Source organism: Somniosus microcephalus, chromosome 7, assembly GCF_052327205.1.
Source record: "Somniosus microcephalus isolate GS21.2 chromosome 7, FLI_Smic_1.0, whole genome shotgun sequence".
NCBI classification, from domain to species: domain Eukaryota; kingdom Metazoa; phylum Chordata; class Chondrichthyes; order Squaliformes; family Somniosidae; genus Somniosus; species Somniosus microcephalus.
In genome coordinates this window covers 202,434,644-202,454,569 of record NC_140993.1, presented here as the reverse complement: position 1 = coordinate 202,454,569, position 19,926 = coordinate 202,434,644, and the positions used below count along the sequence as shown (strand labels likewise).

The 19,926-nt window shown below is 43.3% G+C and overlaps 1 protein-coding gene across 2 annotated transcripts in view; it reads right to left on the bottom strand.

The window, feature by feature from the left end:
• tgfbr1b (transforming growth factor, beta receptor 1 b) overlaps positions 1–19,926 on the bottom strand; it is a 112,144-nt gene that overhangs the window by 53,800 nt on the left and 38,418 nt on the right. For both annotated transcript variants that reach the window (XM_085993348.1, XM_085993349.1), the window contains exons 2-3: positions 2,551–2,796; positions 954–1,196 (exon numbers count right to left, since the gene is read on the bottom strand). In XM_085993348.1, coding sequence (XP_085849474.1) covers positions 954–1,196; positions 2,551–2,796 — 489 coding nt within the window. The remainder of the gene's footprint in view (positions 1–953; positions 1,197–2,550; positions 2,797–19,926) is intronic.

The window sequence follows — 19,926 nt, the reverse complement described above, 5'->3', positions numbered from 1 at the left end:
CTCTCCTGACGAGTATTCCACCCTCCATAAACTTCAGCTTATCTAAAACTCTGCTGCCTGTATCCTTCCCGCACAAAGTCCCCCATACCTATTGCACCCGTCGTTGCTAGCCTAAATTGGCTCCGATCCAATGCTTCAAATTTAAATTCTCATCCTGGTGTTTAAATCCTTCCACGGCTTCACTCCTCCCCATCTTTCAAACCTCCTCCAGCACTAGCAACCTCTCTCAAAGTCTCTACTTCACTCACTCCAAGCTCTTGTGCATTCCCACACACCCTTCACCCCAATGGCTGTGTCCTCTGCTGGCTAGGTCCTACACTCTGAAATTCCCTCCATAATCCCCTCTGCCTCTCCACTTCTTCAGACCCACCTTTTTGACCAAGCTTCTGGTCACCCCTCCTAATATCTCTTCTTTTGCGTCTAAAGTTTCTCGGAACATTTTTCTACATAATAGGTAGTATATAAATGTATGTTGTTGTGGTCACTGACCTCAGTTATCCTCCATGAAGGGCTCTCAGGTCCAGGTACGAAGCGGTCTGGACTGTGTTTTGCTGATGTGGAGATCCCAAGCCAGCATTGTGCCGATAGGTGTTGTTTGCTTTTGGGACCAATTTAGCTTAGTGAACTTTTGAGTGTGGGCAAGGGGGGGGGGGGGAACCGGATCTGGGAATGTTTGGAATGCCTGGTACGGACTGCCCTTTGTCACCAGTCCAGCCATTCGGTTCCCATTTCCACAACTAGATGTGCTGCTAACGAGGAGCTAATGCATCAAATACTGCACCTCACCTCAAATACATGGCAGGACTTACCATTTGAAAAACAATACTGAGAGGTAAAGATATCACCAAAATTGCAGGATTGAAGTGTAAAAACATTGCAGTTTCAAGACATTTCATAACATGCAAGTGTACAATAGCAAACTGGAAATTCGTAATATAAAATTGCAGCTTTACCTGAACCAGATCCAGAGGTTGTCATGTCATAAATTAAATCTTTGAGAGTGGTACCCTCAGAAATGAAAGGATGATCTAAGGAGGGATCTTCTTCATGGGGAACACGGTGATGAATGACCGCGCGGTTATGAAAGAAATAGAAGGTCACCATCAGTAAAATGCAAACCACACAAACTGGTCCAGCGATGACTGCTGCTAATTCCACGGGCCCCAAATTTAACCAAGGCGGTTCTGCTGGTGGCACTAGGAATAATGCACAAGCAAAAATTGCACAATTAAACGGCCAGAACTATGCTAGATTTTTGCACTTTATAGAAATCATTTGTTGCCCCAATTATTATACCCAATCACATTCCTTTTGTTAAAACACACGACATGAAATCAACTGATTCTACATTACCTCCCGTGCGTGAATAACATTTTGCTGCACTGCAACTTCTCAATGGTGGGGGCAACTGGAACTCATTATGAAAAATTGCTTTAATATCATGCTTCAGTCTTGAAGCAGACCCTCAGCTACAGCTCTCAGAGGTACCATACAGTGTAAGTCAAATTAGCTTATACAATGACAGGAGTGTGATTCGCTATACTGAATGGGTCCCACTATATTTTTACAGGGCAGAAGAGAATTTCATATGCTGTAATAGTTTAATCTTCATTGTGTGTCCTTGATCAGCTTTATTTTTTCCCAGAAGTTGTATCTGCAGCTGCAGAAAAAAGTTGTATTTCCCACACCTTTGTGCATGAAGCTCAGAGCTCAAAGTTACAAAAGAATAGATAACTTAATACTTTTGGTCCTGCAATTTATGGGCAGGATGGGAACATGCAAAACTACTCCACTGCAGATTCCATTTCCTGAACCAAGGAAGCAACACTTAATGCAAACCCTGGATTTCACCAGAGTTTCTAGAAATGATTTACTGTAGGTCAAAGGATCGGTTTCTGTGTCATGGTTATCGTTAGTTCCTATCAGGATCACAATCAAGTGATCGAAGTAATGAAATTATTTATTATTTAGCAATACTGGAATACTATTATCAATTTATTTTTGGACTGCAACATCCCTAAACTGAACAAGCTGGTGATTGCCCTAATCTACTCCAATCAATAGACGCAGCCATTGCATCAAATGGCAGTAGGTCTCACAGCCGTATTAAGATCAAAGTTAAAATATGCAGAAACAAGTCTAAACACACGCCACAAAAGTGTTTAGGTAATCAAAGATGAGGATCATAAACACACTGGGAGAAAGAACATTCAATGGACAAGAACAACCACAGCTAGCGACCACCTGCAAATTTGGTCTACGAGTACGCGTCCATGTGGTCTCATTTATTTAGGCAAGTAAAGCTTACAGGAAATTTAAGTTGAGCAAATTACCCAAATTTAATCAAAAGTAACCAGAAAATAAAGAAAATATTTCACTAGCAAGGAACTCCAATACAAAGAAAAATCATGTCAATCACATCTTGGAGGGCAACTTTGGACAGTCTTGTAAATCAGTAAACACTATATTGTCTTAACGCTGATTTTTTTTTACGTCATACTACTTCATGCTTCCTCAGAAACCCATGAAATCATCCACCCAGAATCTTACCTCTGGTTGGCACAGGAAGATCATAACGGTTGCATAAATCGGTGTCACAGCAACGACTCGATACAGCGCCATTTGTAGACAAAGCACAAACAAATGGCCTATCTGGAGGTATCAGGTCAACATTTGAAACACACATTTTGCTGCGCGCTATTCGGTCATTTGTGCGAGTGACAATGGTCAAGCAGAGCCCATCCGTCTCACAGGTGTAGTTATTTGGAACACAGTGGGAGCATTCACACTTCAACCCTATGAGAGAAAACAATTCCAGCATCAAATGATTAATTTGTCCAATAGTTAAAACTACATTAAAGTAATTCATTCTTCGCAGTAACTTTCTGAAACAATTTGACAGTGAGACTACTACAGTGTACTACTGGAACAATTCAATACTATAGCTCACCCAATAAAACATACAAGTTTGGGTATATTGGATTGGGTTACAGATTACTGGTTTAGAGGAAGACCTTCCCCAAGCCATCCACACACAAGGGCACTATTCAAATTACTTTCTGGCACACGCAATGACTTAATATAAACTGAAATTGAAGGAGATGAGCATCAGCTTACATTGGCCTAGAAATTCGGATCTCCACGGGTGAGTACGCACGGGGTACTCACCCTTAGGCCCAACGGAAGAGCCAGTTTCCTGCATGCACTGCGCATGCGTGGGAAACCAGCACTTCCGCTCCCCTGAACGAAGGGGTTCAGAGGTTGAACGCGTGCGCAGGAGAGGCTGCGTGTGCGCATCGAACTTACATTTTTTTTTGCAGGTTTCCCCTGGAGGGTAAGTCTCTGGAAGTTACACATTTAAAAAGCAGTCGCAAGGCCTGCTTTTTACAAGGTAAGTGGTGAATTAATTAAAATTAAAACATTTTTTCCACAGGTTTATTATTTTTAAATACTTTAAAGAAAGGTAAGTTTATTTTTAGCCCCGTTAGAAAATAAAATTATTTTTCAAAAATTTAAATTGTTTAATAGTTATTTCATGTAATTTATAGTTTATTTTAAAAATGTGACTTTTTTTTTACATTTATTTGAAGATTTAGTGATGTTTTGGGGCTTACAGTATTTATAAGTTTGACAGCCCTTCCTGTCAAACTTATGAATGAAGCATTCCCTGCTACCATTGGCTCTCCATGGCCCACGTGATCCCAGGGGACGCATTGAACTAACTGCGCCCCTGGGATACGCAAGCACTGCGTGCCGGCAGTTGGAGGAGACCCAGGATCGGAATCCCACGCAGGCCCACAGCTCAACGGCCGGCGCGCAAGGTAAGTGCAGGTCGGGGGCTTACACCCGCGGGAAGCCTCCGACCCGAATTTCTGGACCAATAACTCAAATCAATGTCTTTTAGACAGACCAATACAAAGGGATTTTGTGGAACTTGGGACAGCAAAATGCAAACAGAAATAATAAACTCTAATCCTTCGTAATGCAATTATGCTCCAAATTCCAAACATGAATCTACAGCAAATGGATAAACATGGATTAAGTACAAGTTTAGGATTATCTAAATCATCAGTGCTGAATCAAGCTGGTCTAGTGAAAGAATGCCTAAACATCAGCAAATTGACAATACCTCACAGCAAACAAAATTTCATTTAATTGACTGACTTAGTGAACAGGTGAATTTTACACCAGCGTAATTAGCCAATGAGAACATTTAATCATTTAACTGTTCAGGATATGACACAAATATACATTAACTTTGGTAGCAACTTACTGTATGGATCTGTCAAACACTGCCTGACGCAGCACCATTGGCGCTATTATACATCTCACCTAGATTATATAAAAACAAATACTGTACATCTATCTACGTGCACTTCCTCTTCCTCTGGCATTACATTTCCAGCAAACAGAATGTGAAATAAAAATAAAATCATATCTAACCATGATTATTTATCAGAAAAATCTACCAAATTGTTCAAAATGGAATGTTACTTGCAAAAATATTGGCCCATAAATTACGTTCCTTACGCGCGGTGTACTCACGCGTAGGGCCAACGGAACTGCCGGTTTTACGCATGCACTGGAAACCGGAACTTCCGTTCTTCAAAGAAAGGGCTTCGCAGGTCAAACGCCTGCGCCGGATAGGCAGCGCGTACGGCTGGAACTTACGTTTTTTTCAGCAATTGCTTCAGTCCAAGTATTACGATAGCAAAATACTGCGGATGCTGGGAATCCGAAATAGCAACAGAAAACGTTGGAAAAACTCAGCAGGCCAGAGCAGCATTCGTGGAGAGAGAAACAGAGTTAACGTTTCAGGTCGATGACCTTTTGTCAGAACAGAACCTCCGGCACGAAGGGGTTCAGAAGTCGAAAGCGTGCACAGGAAAGACTGTGCGTGCACGTCGAACTTCGTTTTTTTTTTGCAGGTTTTCCAGGAGGGTAAGTCTGCAGAAGTTACACATAAAAAGCAGCAAGGTAAGTGATGAATTAATTAAAATTAAAACATTTTTTCCATAGGTTTATTATTTTTAAATACTTTAAAGCAAGGTAAGTTTATTTTTAGCTCCGTCAGAAAATAAAATTATTTTTTCAAAAATTTAAATTATTGTTTAAAATAGTTATTTCATGTAATTTATAGTTTATTTAAAAAATATGATTTAAAAAATTAATTATTTGAAGATTTAGTGCTGTTTTGGGGCCGTAGTATTTATAAGTTTTGACAGCTCTTCCTGTCAAACTTATGAATGGGCACTCCCTGCTCCGATTGGCTCCCCATGGCCCATGTGATCCCAGGGGACGCATCAAACTAACTGCGCCCCTGGGATACGCAAGCACTGCGCGCCGGCAGCTGGACCAGGCCCCGGATCGGAATTCCACGGGAGCCCACAGCTCAACGGCCAGCGCGCTAGCTAAGTGCAGGTCGGGGGCTTGCACCCGCGGGAAGCCCCCGACCCGAATTTCTGGGCCAATTTATGTAATTTATAGTCATTAAAAAAAAAATTTTTTTGAAGTTTTACTTATGTTTTGGGGCTGATCTCTATTCATAGATTTGACAGGCCTTCCTGTCAAATCTATGAATGGAGATTCCCTGCTCCGATTGGCTCCCCATGGCCCATGACATCCCAGGGACGCTGCGAACTACCTGCGCCCCTGGGATACGCATGCCCTGCACACCAGCAGTTTGAAGAGGCACAGCAACGGAATTTTGTGCGTCCCGGGAGCCCTCCGGTCCAGGCGCAGATTTTTCGGGAGGGCTGCGAACGGAATTTCTGGGCGCTTAATTCTGCTATTTTCTCAAATTTCTAGCTTTCAAAATACAACATACTAAAACCCATTTAAAATTAAATCATCAACATTTGACTTTGTCGCAAGTTTCTTCATTCCCATTTTTCTTCAGATTTATCCATCCTTTAGAAGCCTTCAGCTTTACCCCACTCACTTTCTCCCCAGTTCTGCACTTGCCCCCAGGTTCACACCCACTTTCTTATTCCAATCTGCCACTTTACAATCAAGCATGTGCTATTCTTTTCCATTTTTAAAAAAAAGTACAAAACCTGCCTCTCCCCATAGTTTGCAATCTCCTCCTCCAACCAAAAATATTCTTCTTGTAGATTCTGTAGGAGTCGCTAATATACAACGCAAGCCTGGTCCCAGAATCACTCGAGACAAGCATAAATTCTGCACAATCACATAAACCATTGGAACGCACTACAATCCTCAGCACACTGTACCCCGAACTAAAGACACTACAATTCCAGGCATGCCGGAGGACAGTGCAGCAGAGAGGCTGAACACTCCACCCCAACACTACAAGACACCCTTCACCCTTACACAATGACACCAGATATCAGCTCCACTGGGTTTTGCGTTGTCTGTTCGACGGGTCTGAATTTTGGAAACTCTTGGACGGGGCGAGGGGCGATTTCCGCACGTCTTACAGATTTTGGTGCCCGAAAAAGGGACTTGAACCCTGGACACTCAGATTGTAGTGCCACAAATCTACAAGCAGATTATAGCCCCTCAGCCAATTAACAGACTGCATCCCCTGACCCAACAAGACAAACTACAACTATTAAACCTCCCACTCACAAATTAACTTTTTTTAAATTAGCTACGTTCGTATTTTGAAATAAAGTTCTATAAATGCCTATTCAATTAAAAAAATTTCAATTTCATTAAAGTATAACATTTGAGTTCATAATTTACTTTTAATTATACTTTTATAGTCATAAACTCAAAGGAGCTTACACAAAGTTCCATCTTACCACCACAGTAATATTTCCTATATTCTGTTTTATTCATTCACAGGATGTGGGTGTTGCTGGCAAGGCCAGCATTTATTGCCCATCCCCAACTGCCCTCGAGAAGGTGTTGCTGAGCTGCCGCCTTCAACCTCTGCGGTCCGTGTGGTGCTGGTACTTCCATAGTGCTGTTAGGGAGGGAGATAAGAGATTTTGACCCAGTGACGATGAAGGAACGGTGATATATTTCAAAGTCAGGATGGTATCTGACTTAGAGGGCAACTTGGAGGTGATGGTGTTCCCATGCGCCTGCTGCTGCCTTGTCCTTCTAGGTGGTAGAGGTTGAGGGTTTGGGAGGTGCAGTTGAAGAAGCCTTGGCAAGTTGCTGCAGTGCATCTTGTAGATGGTACACACGGCAGTCACGGAGCGCCGGCGGTGGAGGAAGTGAATGTTTAAGGTGGTGGATGGGGTGTCAATCAAGTGGGCTGATTTGTCCAATACTGCGGATGATCCTCCACTCATAGGGAAAATAGAACACCCTCCAATTTTCCATAAACGATACAGGTCAAAGGAATGGTGTTCGGTTCTGGTTCCCAAGAAACAAAGGAGACATTCAAACGCTAGATGCAACGCAGAGAAGAGCCACAAGGCTGATCCTTGGTATCAAGAGGAGTGAGTTGTAAGGAAAGACTGGATAAAACTTGGCTTTTCAGCCTAGGAAAGGTGTCTGATACGCAATATAGCTAAAAGAAATGGAAAAGGTAAATCCAGAATATTACTTTAAATTACAAGAGTACGACAAAGGGATACAGGCCCAAACCAGGAAAAGGTCAATTTAAGACTGATAGAGCAATCCTTCACACAGGGTGATCAACATTTGGAATGGAGAAACAGAGGTGAAAACCCCAGAATCATTTAACAATTAGATCCAGCAATGGATGAGTAGTCTTCATCATCTATAATTATCTTGTGATAGAGAGAGATAGAGATAAATATAGATTAAAAACTTTCAATCTTCAGAGATAGTGGGAGATAAAACTGGCTTCAGCACCTTGGGCTAGGAAAAGGATAGATCAGCCAATGTTTACACTTGCCAACTGGGAAATCATGCATGCATGGATGTTGGACCAGCCCCACAACAAAAACAGCCCACAACCCTAGTGTGAACAGCCACCACTTGGGGCCAGTTGTCTGAGGGTGCCCAGCACCCATGGAACCACACCTCAGCACGATTTGAGAAAACTGGCGGGAGAAATAGTAAAAGTTAAGAGTAGAAAAAGAGAGAGAATTGAAACAGATGCATGAAAAATGTTTCTGCAAAGATGTGTGTTTGCATGTTAAACATTTTAATTGCTCGATACCCCAGATTAAATGTGTAAATGACCAAAAGAACTTTTTCCTTTTGCACAGCAATAGCCACCAACAGTAGAAAAGAACGGCGTTGCAATTTTAGAACAAAGTCTTATATACAGTGTGGGCTGGGAGAGATTGCGCGACAGACACACTTGCAAGGATATAAACCCTTAATAGGGTTATTCTTATTCCTCCAATTTGATTATATACAAATGAACTTGACAGAGACTGAACTGGAGAAAATCATTTGCAAGAGAATACTTAAGACAATCATGGGTACTGGCTAACAGATGGTTAAATCCAACACAGAGCGTGTAAGCAGTCATTAGCTTAGTGATGCTATTTTGATGGGAGGATATTGCAATTTCTCACAATCTCTAGTAACTCCTCCCAAGCAATTCCTTCAGTGCCATCAGGACTCATCAGTAAAACAAAAATATTCAGAAGGTGAAAGGCAAAAAAAAATTAGAAGTCAACTCTTTATATTAGCTGATCTCCAGTCACAGTGCCCAAGGGAGGTCTAGTGTCTGCAGCACTGTTGTGATGTTCAACGTGGGTTTATTTCAAACCACTGGACCTCAAGTAGGGGTTTTTATGAAACTCATAATTCACGAGAGCAGTAAAAAAAACCTGCAGCTTATTCAGTTCCAACAATCTCCTTTAGTTATTCCGAATGCTACAAAAGAGCCTACAAGCAGGACCCATATTAGTAGGCTAACCACTGCCTACTAAAGTATTTTATTGTGAGCTTTACCAGCTTAGTAGCACCCAGGACATGCAGAACTGTGCTAGCAGCGGTTGCAAGAAAACAGTTTTTCCTGCATCTGATTTCCAATCAGAACGTTGTACTTGGAAATAATTTTTTTCTAAATAAAAAAAGGCACAGGCTTGACGGGCCGAATGGTTGTCTTTCGTGCTGTAACCATTCTATGATTCTATGATCTTTAAAATCACCAGCATTTATTTTATAACCGATGTCAAGGTTCGACCACAGAGCACTTCATGACTTCCTGTTTGTGTGCTCCCTACCCTATTATTTGAGTAGAAGGTGCAGCTTGAATCTGCTAGAAGTCCATGAGAGTGACACTGGTGCAGTTGGAGAGTTGTAATGAGGAGCCTCATACACATAAATGCATACACATAAATGCTTTCTGGCTCTAGTTTATTACCTGACTGAATCTCACCATCGGGAAACAGTAGAACTCAAGCAGCAGGCCCCAGAGTGCAAGAGGCCTATAGAGAGCAATACTGGCATGGAATCTCGTCAAAGCTGCTCCTGCGCCACTGCCATAACTGCGCCGAAAATGCAGCAAGCAAAGGTTTCTGCTTTCCAACAATGTTGCGGCAATGGAGCAGGAGCAGCTCCAAGGAAATTCCAGGCCATTGTAGCAGTGATTTCAAAACAGAGAAAAAGCAATTGAATGGTTACGCTTAAATATTTTGTTGTGAAATATTTAATTTTACGTTAGAAATTTCATTTTTAGTACTATAGCCTTAGGTCCAAATTCACATCCCATTTCCTTGGCTTCGTTAAAAATAAGTGCCATCAATTATTCTCCAACTACTAGTTCCAGTGGAAGCAGTCTGTGTATCTAATTTACAAAGTCTATACAAATATCCAATTCATGAATCATTTCCATTTCAAGGACGTGTAATCTCCCTTATTTCCACTCAGACTGTAAACTGTAAGAAACCTCTCAACAGTAAGGGGAAAAAAACTTACTGAAATTTGAGTTAACAACACATCAAGCATCATACAAACTGCCACCACAAACTGCTTCATTCAAGGTCTCAGGGCAGGTTTAAACTGGACAAAGTACAGTAGGTACAGTACCGAGTTTTCTTTTGCAGGATACCTTGCAAGATCCTCATGGCTCAAAGAGGTGCTCCCTCCACATGTACAACTAAAACAAGCCCAAGCTACTAGGTGGGTGAACAAGATAGGTGGGCTTCTTTAATTCTTGCCACACCATAGATTAAACTTATTTGGGAAGGAGGCGTTCCACGGATTCCCGAGTTTCCACATTCCAGCCTCAATGCATTTTTATACAGAAAGTTACCTACTTGTATCTGCGACTTGCAGATTTAAATACTGGCCTTTGAAGTTTGCTTTCAGCCAAATCTTTTTGGAAGTTGCTCCCACTGTCAAAACGGATAATAGGAAGGAAGGGGAAACAATAATTTAACTGCCTCCACCAAATTGAGATAAAGTTACATTACATGTGAAAAAGTCAAGTTAAATTTGAAAAAGCAAAATATTAGACAATGAAAAAGGTAAAAAAGAGAAACACTTAAAAAAAAATAATTGCTTGTGTATTTTAGTCCCTTTGATTTATTACAGCAATAAAGCTACTCGGAGTTATTACTGCAATATTAGTGTCTGCTTCAGTATCAAAAGGAATATGGTGAAATTCTAAATAGGCCAGCCGCAGGAACCTACGTCCCCAGACTGGCAATCGCTAAAAGTCACAAAAGACATTTTATTCATCTAACTAACCTCAAGATACTACCCACATAACCATCCCTTCCACACCTCCCAAATACAGTCAGTTATTTTACCAGCAAAAGCAAAACCTGTCCAAACTGTAACTGCAATATGCAAGTATCTTGCTATCTTTCCAGACTGAGTCGGAGTGGCAGAGGCAGAGGGTGTGGTATAAGTGTTCTCATTTGCATTCTCTACATATTACTGGGACAAAAATTGGTATACCCAGTAAATTGTTGGGGTTGTGGGGCTGGGGCAGAGGAAACCTCGTCAAAACAGTAGACAAGATTCCAGGATGCTCTAAAGAATGAGAAGCACTGTAATATTTGATAAAAGGTATGATTAATTAAATTGGTAGCTTTTAATGCTCTAAAATAATCTTCTTGAAGTCGACAATAAACATGGCATCACCTGGGTCAAACATCCTGGAACATTTCCTGAAAAAAAATTCCTTGCTAAAAATCATCACAATGTAGAGTAATTCCACTAACCAATTTGTAAAACTCTAGAGCTGGATCATCAAAAATATATGATCTAAAGGATGCAAGTACAGTAACTGGTTTTATGGAAAAATACTGAATTTAAATGTTTTACACATAATTCATCACTGCTAGATAATCGATGTTCTTTACTATTTTGTGCTTCAAAAAGCAATCTTAGGAGATCAAAGAAACTATCCTACACAGAAACTTAGGATAAAGTCAAAGGGCAACCCTAGCCTCAGTGATTAAGTCAACTGTACTTCATCTGTTAACACTTGGGATACATTTATTCTCCTAGCTGAAATGAAGGCAACCAGCCAAGCAGTTTTCCAAGCAAGATGGTTTTAGGTCACAATTCTGTTACAACTCATGAGAAGGGTCCTTGGAACATGTAGTGAACCACATTCAAATCCCACGTAGGCACTGAAGGTGGTGCATTGGGACATTTTTCCAAGCACCCTTAAAAAGATCAGATCAGAACGTGCCCCCACCACCAAAGGACTTTCCAAAAGGCAATAGGCAGATATTGCTTAAAATGTGAACACAGAGCTAGGATTCAAACATTGGAACAGGAGTAGGCCATTCAGCCCGTCGAGTTTATTCCACCATTCAATGAGATCATGGCTGATCTGTATCCTAACTCCATCCATCTGCCTTGGCTCCATATCCCTCAATACCCTTGACAAAAATCTATCAATCTCAGATTTAAAATGATTAATTGAGCTAGTACCTACTGCTTTTTGTGGGAGAGAGCTCCACACTTCTATCACACTTTGTGAAGAAGTGTTTCTTAACTTCTCTCCTGAATGACTGGGCTGATTTTAAGGTTATGTCACCTTGTCCTAAACTACCAACACCAGCAGAAAAAAGTTTATTTCTATCTACCCAATCAATTCCTTTCAAAATTCTAAAGACCTCAAACAAATCACCCTTTAACTTTCTATATTCCAGAGAATACAAGCCTAGTTTATGTAATCTCTCAATTTAACCCTTGAAGCCCTGGTAACATTCTGGTGAATCTGCACTAAACTCCTTCCAAGGCCTATATATCCTTTCGAAGGTGCAATGCCCAGCTGTGCACAGTACTCCAGATGTGCTCTAAACAGGGCTTTGTATAGCTGTAGCAAAATTTCCTCCCCTTTATATTCTAGCCCGCTAGTTATAAAGGCTAACATTCCATTAACCTTTTTGATTATTTTTTTGTACCGAACTACTACATTTTAATGATCTGAGCATATGAACCACTAAATCTCTTTGGACCTACACTGTTCCATATTTTTTAAATGGTGGAAAACAAGGATGACCTCACACTTGTGTTGAAATCCACCTGCAAATTTTGCCCACTCACTTAATCCATCAATGTCTCTATAATTTTATGCTCCAGTCTACACTACTTCCTATGCCACCAATCTTTGTGTCATCTGCAAACTCGGATATATGTCTCCTTAATAATGCGATAGCCAAGTCATTAATAAATATAGTGAATAGTTGTGGCCCCAGCACAGATCCTTATGGGACACTGCTAGTCACTTCCTTCCAATTAAAGTACACACCCATTATCCCTACTCTGTCTTCTACCGCCTAACCAATCTCCTAATCAGGTCAATAATTTGCCTTCAATTCCATGAGCTTTAATTTTAGCCAACAGTCTCTTGCGTGGAGACTTATCAAATGCCTTCTGAAAGTCCATATAAACTACACCCATAGTCTAGATCCCTGTCTACTACTTTAGTTACTCCCTCAAAAAATTCAATTAGATTTGTTAAACATGACCTACCCTTTACAAATCCATGTTGGTTCTCTCTAATCAGCTCAAATTTCTCCAGTCACTCTGTCCTTAATTATAGATTCCAATAACTTCCCTGCAACAGATGTTGGACTAACAAGTCTATAATTTCCTGGTTTCTCTCTGTCACCTTTCTTAAATAATGGAGCCTTAAATAAAGGCTGTGGCTATCATGAAATATTGACAAGATTATCTGGTCTGTACTCTCTTGAGCCTGACAGACCGCAGTATTGTGCTGCAAACTTAGTAATGACCCAATGGTCACTCTACTGCCTTGCCTCGAGACTCCCCGAGTTGATCTTATTTGAAGATCAGACCCCAGTAGAAGGTGAGACACTGAATATTACAAATTGCAGCATAGAAGCAATAACTGAAATTTAAGCACAGGCGGCCAACATTCAGCCCATTGCGCCTGTGCTGCTCTTCAAGGACACCCTCAAAGCCTCCTTGAAAAAGTGTAACATCCCCACCGACACCTGGGAATCCCTGGTCCCAAGACTGCACAAAGTGGAGGAGAAGCATCCGGGAAGGCGCCGAACACAGAGTCCCTTCGCCGGTAACAAGCGGAAGCCAAGCGCAGGCAGCGCACATTAACCCAAGCACCCCACCCACCTGCCCCTTCAACCACCGTCTGCCCCACCTGTGACAGAGGCTGTAGGTCCCGCATTGGACTCATCAGTCACCTGCGAACTCATTTTTAATGTGGAAGCAAGTCATCCTCGGTTCCGAGGGACTGCCTAAGAAGAAGTTGCTCTTCAACTGGAACTGCCTATTCTAATCCCATTTCCCTGCCCTATCCCGTTTCCCTACACTATAACAATAACTATACTAAAGCACTGCGACCCAAAGCAAAAAGATGGTTGACCTCCTTCTTCTCCGTGGTACTGGCAACTGGTAAAATTCCACCTATTTGGAGCGAGACTAAAATAATTGCTCTCCTGAAGCAAGGGAAGAATGCTTGTGAAGTCTCCAGCTACTGCCCAATCTCCTTACTCTGCACTTGTTATAAAGTGCTGGACAGGCTACTACTCCACAGACTAGCCCCCCCCCCCCCCCCCCCATCATCGAGCCAACCATTCCCAAGGAGCAAGTAGGCCATCACTGCTGCAACCAAGTGGTAGCTTTAACAACGCACATCAATGCAGGCTTCCAGCGCCAGCTCAAGACCGCTGTGGCACTCGTGGACCTGTCAGTGGCATGTCACACAGTATGGAAGGATGGCCTGCTTTTCAACCTCTCCACCATTTTACCCTGCAGAACAACGATCCATCTCCTCAACTCCATGCTAAGCAACAGACGCTTCAGTGTGTACTCTGGCACCCAGAAGAGCAGATATAGGACAGTGAACAACAGACTCCCACAGGGTTGTGTCCCGGCACCCACATTATTCAATGTTTACACCAGTGACCTGCCCAAAACAGAATCCCGCAAGTTCAGATACGCTGATGACATTGCCTTGGCCATGCAAAACATGAATCTGTCCATCACCGAGGAGACCCTGACCAGTGATTTACAGAGGATGGAGGCCTACTTCCACCGATGGCAACTTTGGCCAAACCTGCAAAAGACCATCAACTCGACATTCCACCTCAGTACCCATCAAGCAAACCAAGCTTTGAAAGTCTCCTTTTGTGGCACAGAGGTAAACTATGCCAAAAAACCCTCCTATTTAGGAGTCACTCTGGATCGCACCCAGTCATATAGACAACATCTTCAGAACCTTGGGAAGAAACTAAGGAGTAGGGTCAACTTGATCCAGAAACTCGCTGGATCCACATATGGAGCAGACGCTCAAACCTTCCATACAGCAGCACTTGCCCTGGTGTACTGCTCTCCGGCGTGGCTATCAAGTCTGCATGTCAAATCTGTTGATATCCAGCTGAATTCTACAATGAGACACCAACACACCTTGGCTGCCCGTTAGGGTTGCAAAATTCTGGGAATTTTTAAAAGAGGAAACTTTCCATGGGAATTTTGAGTTTTTTTGCACACTGATGGTTTTTGTCTCTGACCCTTATATTATCTTTGTCGTCAAAATAGCCATACTGTTCCACACAAATAAAAGCATGCTTTCAAAACTTTATTTAGGTTATAATTTTGAACTTTATTGAACCCCCACAAAAAAGACCCATCTAAAATAAAATAAAAAGAGCGTCAGCTTATTTAGCCTGTAATTTGTCCTTATTTTGTCCCTTTGAGTCTTCTACTCCTCATTGCTCCTCCTGATTCTCTGACTCTGGCTCTGACGTGTCCATTTCCTCCTCTGTGTCAGTGTCTAGCTGTGTGGTGGACACTTCTGTATCTGGCTCAATAAGTTGTAGGTTCGCCCGGATAGCCACCAGTTTCTCCACTCTCTTGTTAGTCAGCCTGTTGCGCACCTTTGTATGCGTATTCCCAAAAAGTGACCAGTTTCGTTCAGAGGCCGCTGATGAAGGTGGGATTTGGAGCATCACCGATGCAATAGGTGACAGGGCCTCAGATGCACAAAGTCCCTTCCACCAGGTATGTGCACTGATATGCTTGCATGATTCCCATATCCCATCCCAAAGACCTTGCTTGGTAGAGAACTTTGCCAGACTTCCCAGAACTGTAGTGTATGTAACCGTCTACCTTTAAGAGACTATTGTATGTAACCGTTCACCTTTAAGAGAACTATTTTAGGTGTGGCACTACTTGTTTGGCTTCTGTATACGGTAATACCGACGGTGACCACACCGGTATATAAGTGCTGTGGCATGATTTATAGGGCAGATTCGCCCTGACCTTCGAATAGTAAAGTCCTGTTGTATGTTACTCCTGAAGTCTGTGTCGTAATTAACTGCACAACCCACAGACTTTACAGTGGCGACGAGTCCGATCGTACCCTGCGGCAACAATAATTTCAAAGCAACGAAAGAGCGTCGAAAAGAGGCAACTGCCCTCGTCATTCGGCTGGGAGAAAACTCAAGGCTGCAGCAATAGAAAGGAGGAAGACTTTAGCGACAAAAACTTCCATCAGCAACAGGCACTGACTGTCCCTTCTGCCACGGTGACTGTGAGTAAGGGAAAGTGAAAAGAATAGCCGGAGGATAAGGGCTGGGCACTCGACCACGGTCGAGGGGGAAAAGGAGCCGGACAAAAAGTCGGGTCCAACGGCGTCGTGAGAGACCGCGACCGGCGGGAAAAGCCGGGCGGTGACCGAAGCCACGAAGCACTGCGACCGGGAGCGTAGGCGCGGGAAGAGAGAAACTCAGCCGCAGCCGGGGAGAGAAGCACCGGACTGCGAGGGGCTGGGAGGCGCGATTGGGGTCCGAGCGAGCGGGAGAGGCAGAGCCGACCAAGAGAGACTGCACGAGAGCCAGTCCAGCGGCTGATCTGTCCTCCGTCAACGGGGTGTACCCAGCGCCGGTAGAGCCGAGCGAGCGGGAGAGAGACAGAGCCGAGCAAGGGGAACTGTGCGAGAGCCAGCCCAGCGGCTGAACCTGTTCGCCGTCAACGGGGTACCCAGAGCCGGTCGCCCTGCCATAAAATTAAAAAAAAGGAAAGCCTTGAAGCCCGACGCGCAGGCTGTGAACCTGAAAGCCAGCGGCCGTCGCCCGTGGGGAAAGTGTACCCCTCCCGCCAGGGAAGAAACGCGGGAAGCCGCCATTAGGCGGGGAAGAAGACAGAAGCGGGAAACCGCCATTGAAGTGGGCGGGGAGAGAAGAAAAGAGCGGGAAACCGCCATTTTCGCGGGAAAACCGCCATCTTAGGAAAAAAAAAAGAAATAATAATTTAAAGAAATACTTGTGTTGTTCCCAAAGAGAGGAAGATGCCCAAGCGTGGTAACATCAACGATTTTAATTCCAAAGTAGAAGACTGGGCCACGTACGTGGAACGCATTGAGATCTATTGTGAGGCCAATAAAATAGAAGATGACGACAAAGCTATAACCTTGCTGAACTCGATGGGCGCAAAGACATACGGGCTCTTGAAGCATCTACTAGCACCAGCTAAACCGGCGGATCAGACTTTCGATGATATTGTGGCTGTCCTGAAGGACCACTTGAACCCTACACCGTTGATGTTGGCGGAACGATTCAAATTCTATGCGAGAACGCAACGGAAAGACGAAAGCAACGCAGAATACTTGGTCGAACTGCGTAGACTAGCGAAATACTGCCAGTTTGGAGGGAATCTGACAGAGGCATTGCGAGACAAGTTCGTGTGCGGGTTGGCAAAGGAAGGAACGCAAAAGCGACTACTCGAAGAGAACGACCTTACACTTGACAGGGCTGTCCTTATTGCAGCATCGCACGAAGCCGCAGCGAAGGGAACTGCGGAAATGCAGCTAAAGACAGCAGCACTAAGTGTGGATCAAATTACCTCGACAACAACAAAATGCTATCGTTGTGGGAAGACAACACGCGACCAGAACCAATGCTGGTTTAAGAACCAGGAATGTAGGAAATGTGGCAAACTGGGTCACATAGCTAAGGTATGCCGGTCAGGAAGAAGACCAACAACCAAAAGGACCAACAACCAAAGGAAGCCATCACAGGAAAAGTACATGGTACACAAGGTGGCTGAGAAGAGTTCAGACGAACAGAATTCAGACTCAGACCCAAACGGCCAGGAGCTGGTAGTCTGAGAATTCACAATGTGAGTAAGGAAGCTGACCTACAAACTATCTGGGTCATGCTAAAAATAGCTGGAATCCAAGTGAAAATGGAGTTGGACACTGGATCAGCTCTATCAGTCATAAATCGAAGGATTACCACCGGCTATTCTCACATATACCCTTAAGAGATACCAAGTTCGTATTGCAGACATACACGGGGCATAAAGTATACCCCATGGGAAAGATAAGAGTCAAAGTGAGAGATAGGGGTAAAGAACACCCAAGAATGAACTTATACGTACTACATGAGGGAGGACCACCACTTCTAGGACGGGAGTGGATCAAGAAAATAGGCATGGAATGGCACTATCTAAAAGCCATAACGAGTGAGGACTCGGTGCAGACAATCAGCTCAGATTCTGAAACGGATGACGATAAGACCAACCCAAATATGAAAGACAAGGCTGAAATGGACTTGCCGACGAAGGTTGGAAAAACGAAGGCATGCATAAAGGCTTATGCTCCAGAGAAGAACAAAATTTCAGAACAGAACTCCACCGAACAACGACAACCTAGTTCGACAGAAAATTCTGAGCCTGTTCAAGTTATGGACATAGCCATGACGGAAGAACACCGAGCTCGGACTCAAACTTATTTCAAATTACGACAACAATTAGAACAATTGAGTTACCGTCTCGTACAAGAGATGAAAACAATGAAAAAGTTCTATGACACCGAATGGGAGAATCTGGAAAGACAACAGAAGCAGCTAGCTCAAGCAGAGAGCGACCATAGAGCCATCGTGACCAATTACCAATCACATCTCCCTTATGCTGTTCAGGAGTTAGAATATTTGCAGGAAGAAGCAAATGAAGAGGAATCTTCAGGAAGCCAGGATTTTATTCCAGTTCTTCTCTACGACTCCTTACAAGCAGAGTGTGAGAAGTTGAAAGAACAGTATGAACAGGCCCAGGCTACAATTCTGGAAGGGGTTAACTCGGCAACCTCCGAAAAGCTAGTTTCAGTGGAAGCATATGAGCAACTGAAGGTTGAACATGAGCAAGAAGTCCAAAGGCTGCAGGAAATTCTTGATGAGCTCAAGGCCAAGACAGACTCATCGGTAGAAGTTCCGTCCATAGATGAGAAATTAGAGGTGAAAGACATGGCAGAACCTGAAAGACAAGATGTACAAGAACTCATAAAAATATTAAAGGAAACCCAAGACAAATATGGGGCGGCAATGACCGAGATTCAACAACTTGAAGAACAGATTCAACTGGGAATCCGTTCAGTGGAAGAAAAGGGAACTGTAAGAAACACAGAGACTGTAAGAATGGCCTCTGAACATGAGCTAGAGAGCATCAAGGCGCAACTTCTCCGAGCGCTGGAAGCCAAAGTACAAGAGGAAAAGAAGGTGAAAGCATTGGAGGAAAAGGTGGATGAAATGGAGAAGACTCTGACCCACAGTGTTCCCGTGGAAGAGTTAACGGTCAGCCAACTCCTTCATATGCTGAAGGACAAGACTCTACAATGGGAACAATCTGAACACGAGCTTCAATCTTCAAAGGGAAGGAGTTCGGAGCTCTCAAAAGTTATGGAAATAGCTGAGGTTGCAACACAGATTTTACAGGGATGCGAAAAGTACGCTGAATCACATCAATGTGAACAGCAGAATGTTGAAACAGCTGCTCCAGTAGAAGGATTGAATAGCCTGATCAATCAATCCCCGAGGGAAGGGGAAGTATTGAAATCACAAACGAGGTCATTAGTGAAGGATTTGCAGGAAACCCAGGAAGAACGGGATGAATATGAACGCATGAAGAAGTCTCTTCAGGAAAGATGTCTAGGAGGGAACAACAGTCGGCTAACGTCCAGTTGGGTACGGAAGAAGTAGCAGGCCCTCTCGCTAGACTAGCTCAGGACGACACCGAATATTACCATGACCTGTTGAGTGACACTGAATATTACGAGGATCTGGTCTGCCCAGCTTGTGATGAAAACTCCCAAAGTGCAGAAATCAGGATGAAGCACTTAAAGTCTAAGGAACATAGAGAGATGGTGGCGCTACAGCTGGCAGCTGATAAGGGAGCCCCGAGAGTCTCCAAGAAGCAGAAAGAAAAAGAAGATGATAACCATCAAAATCATTATCACTCCTACCAGATCATGCACGTGGGCCCTACAAAGGGAGATAAATCAGTTGGAAAGTAAGGAAAATTACCAAGGCAATACAGCTGTTTGTAAAAGTCAGCATTGCTGGTTCAGCAGGACGGGAGTTCAAGCTGTTACGTCAAGGGGAAGACTAGTGGAGGAGTCACGCTAGCAATGTGAACCGGCTACACCACAGCGATGTTGTTCGGACCGAGTCAAGACTAGAGACTGAATCTATACACTGTTCCCACAGAGACTGAACCTGTGAACTGTTTCCCACAGAGACTATATCTGTAAATTGTTTACCTGAAGTTGAATATATGTATGTTAATGAGAAATAGTATGTTGTA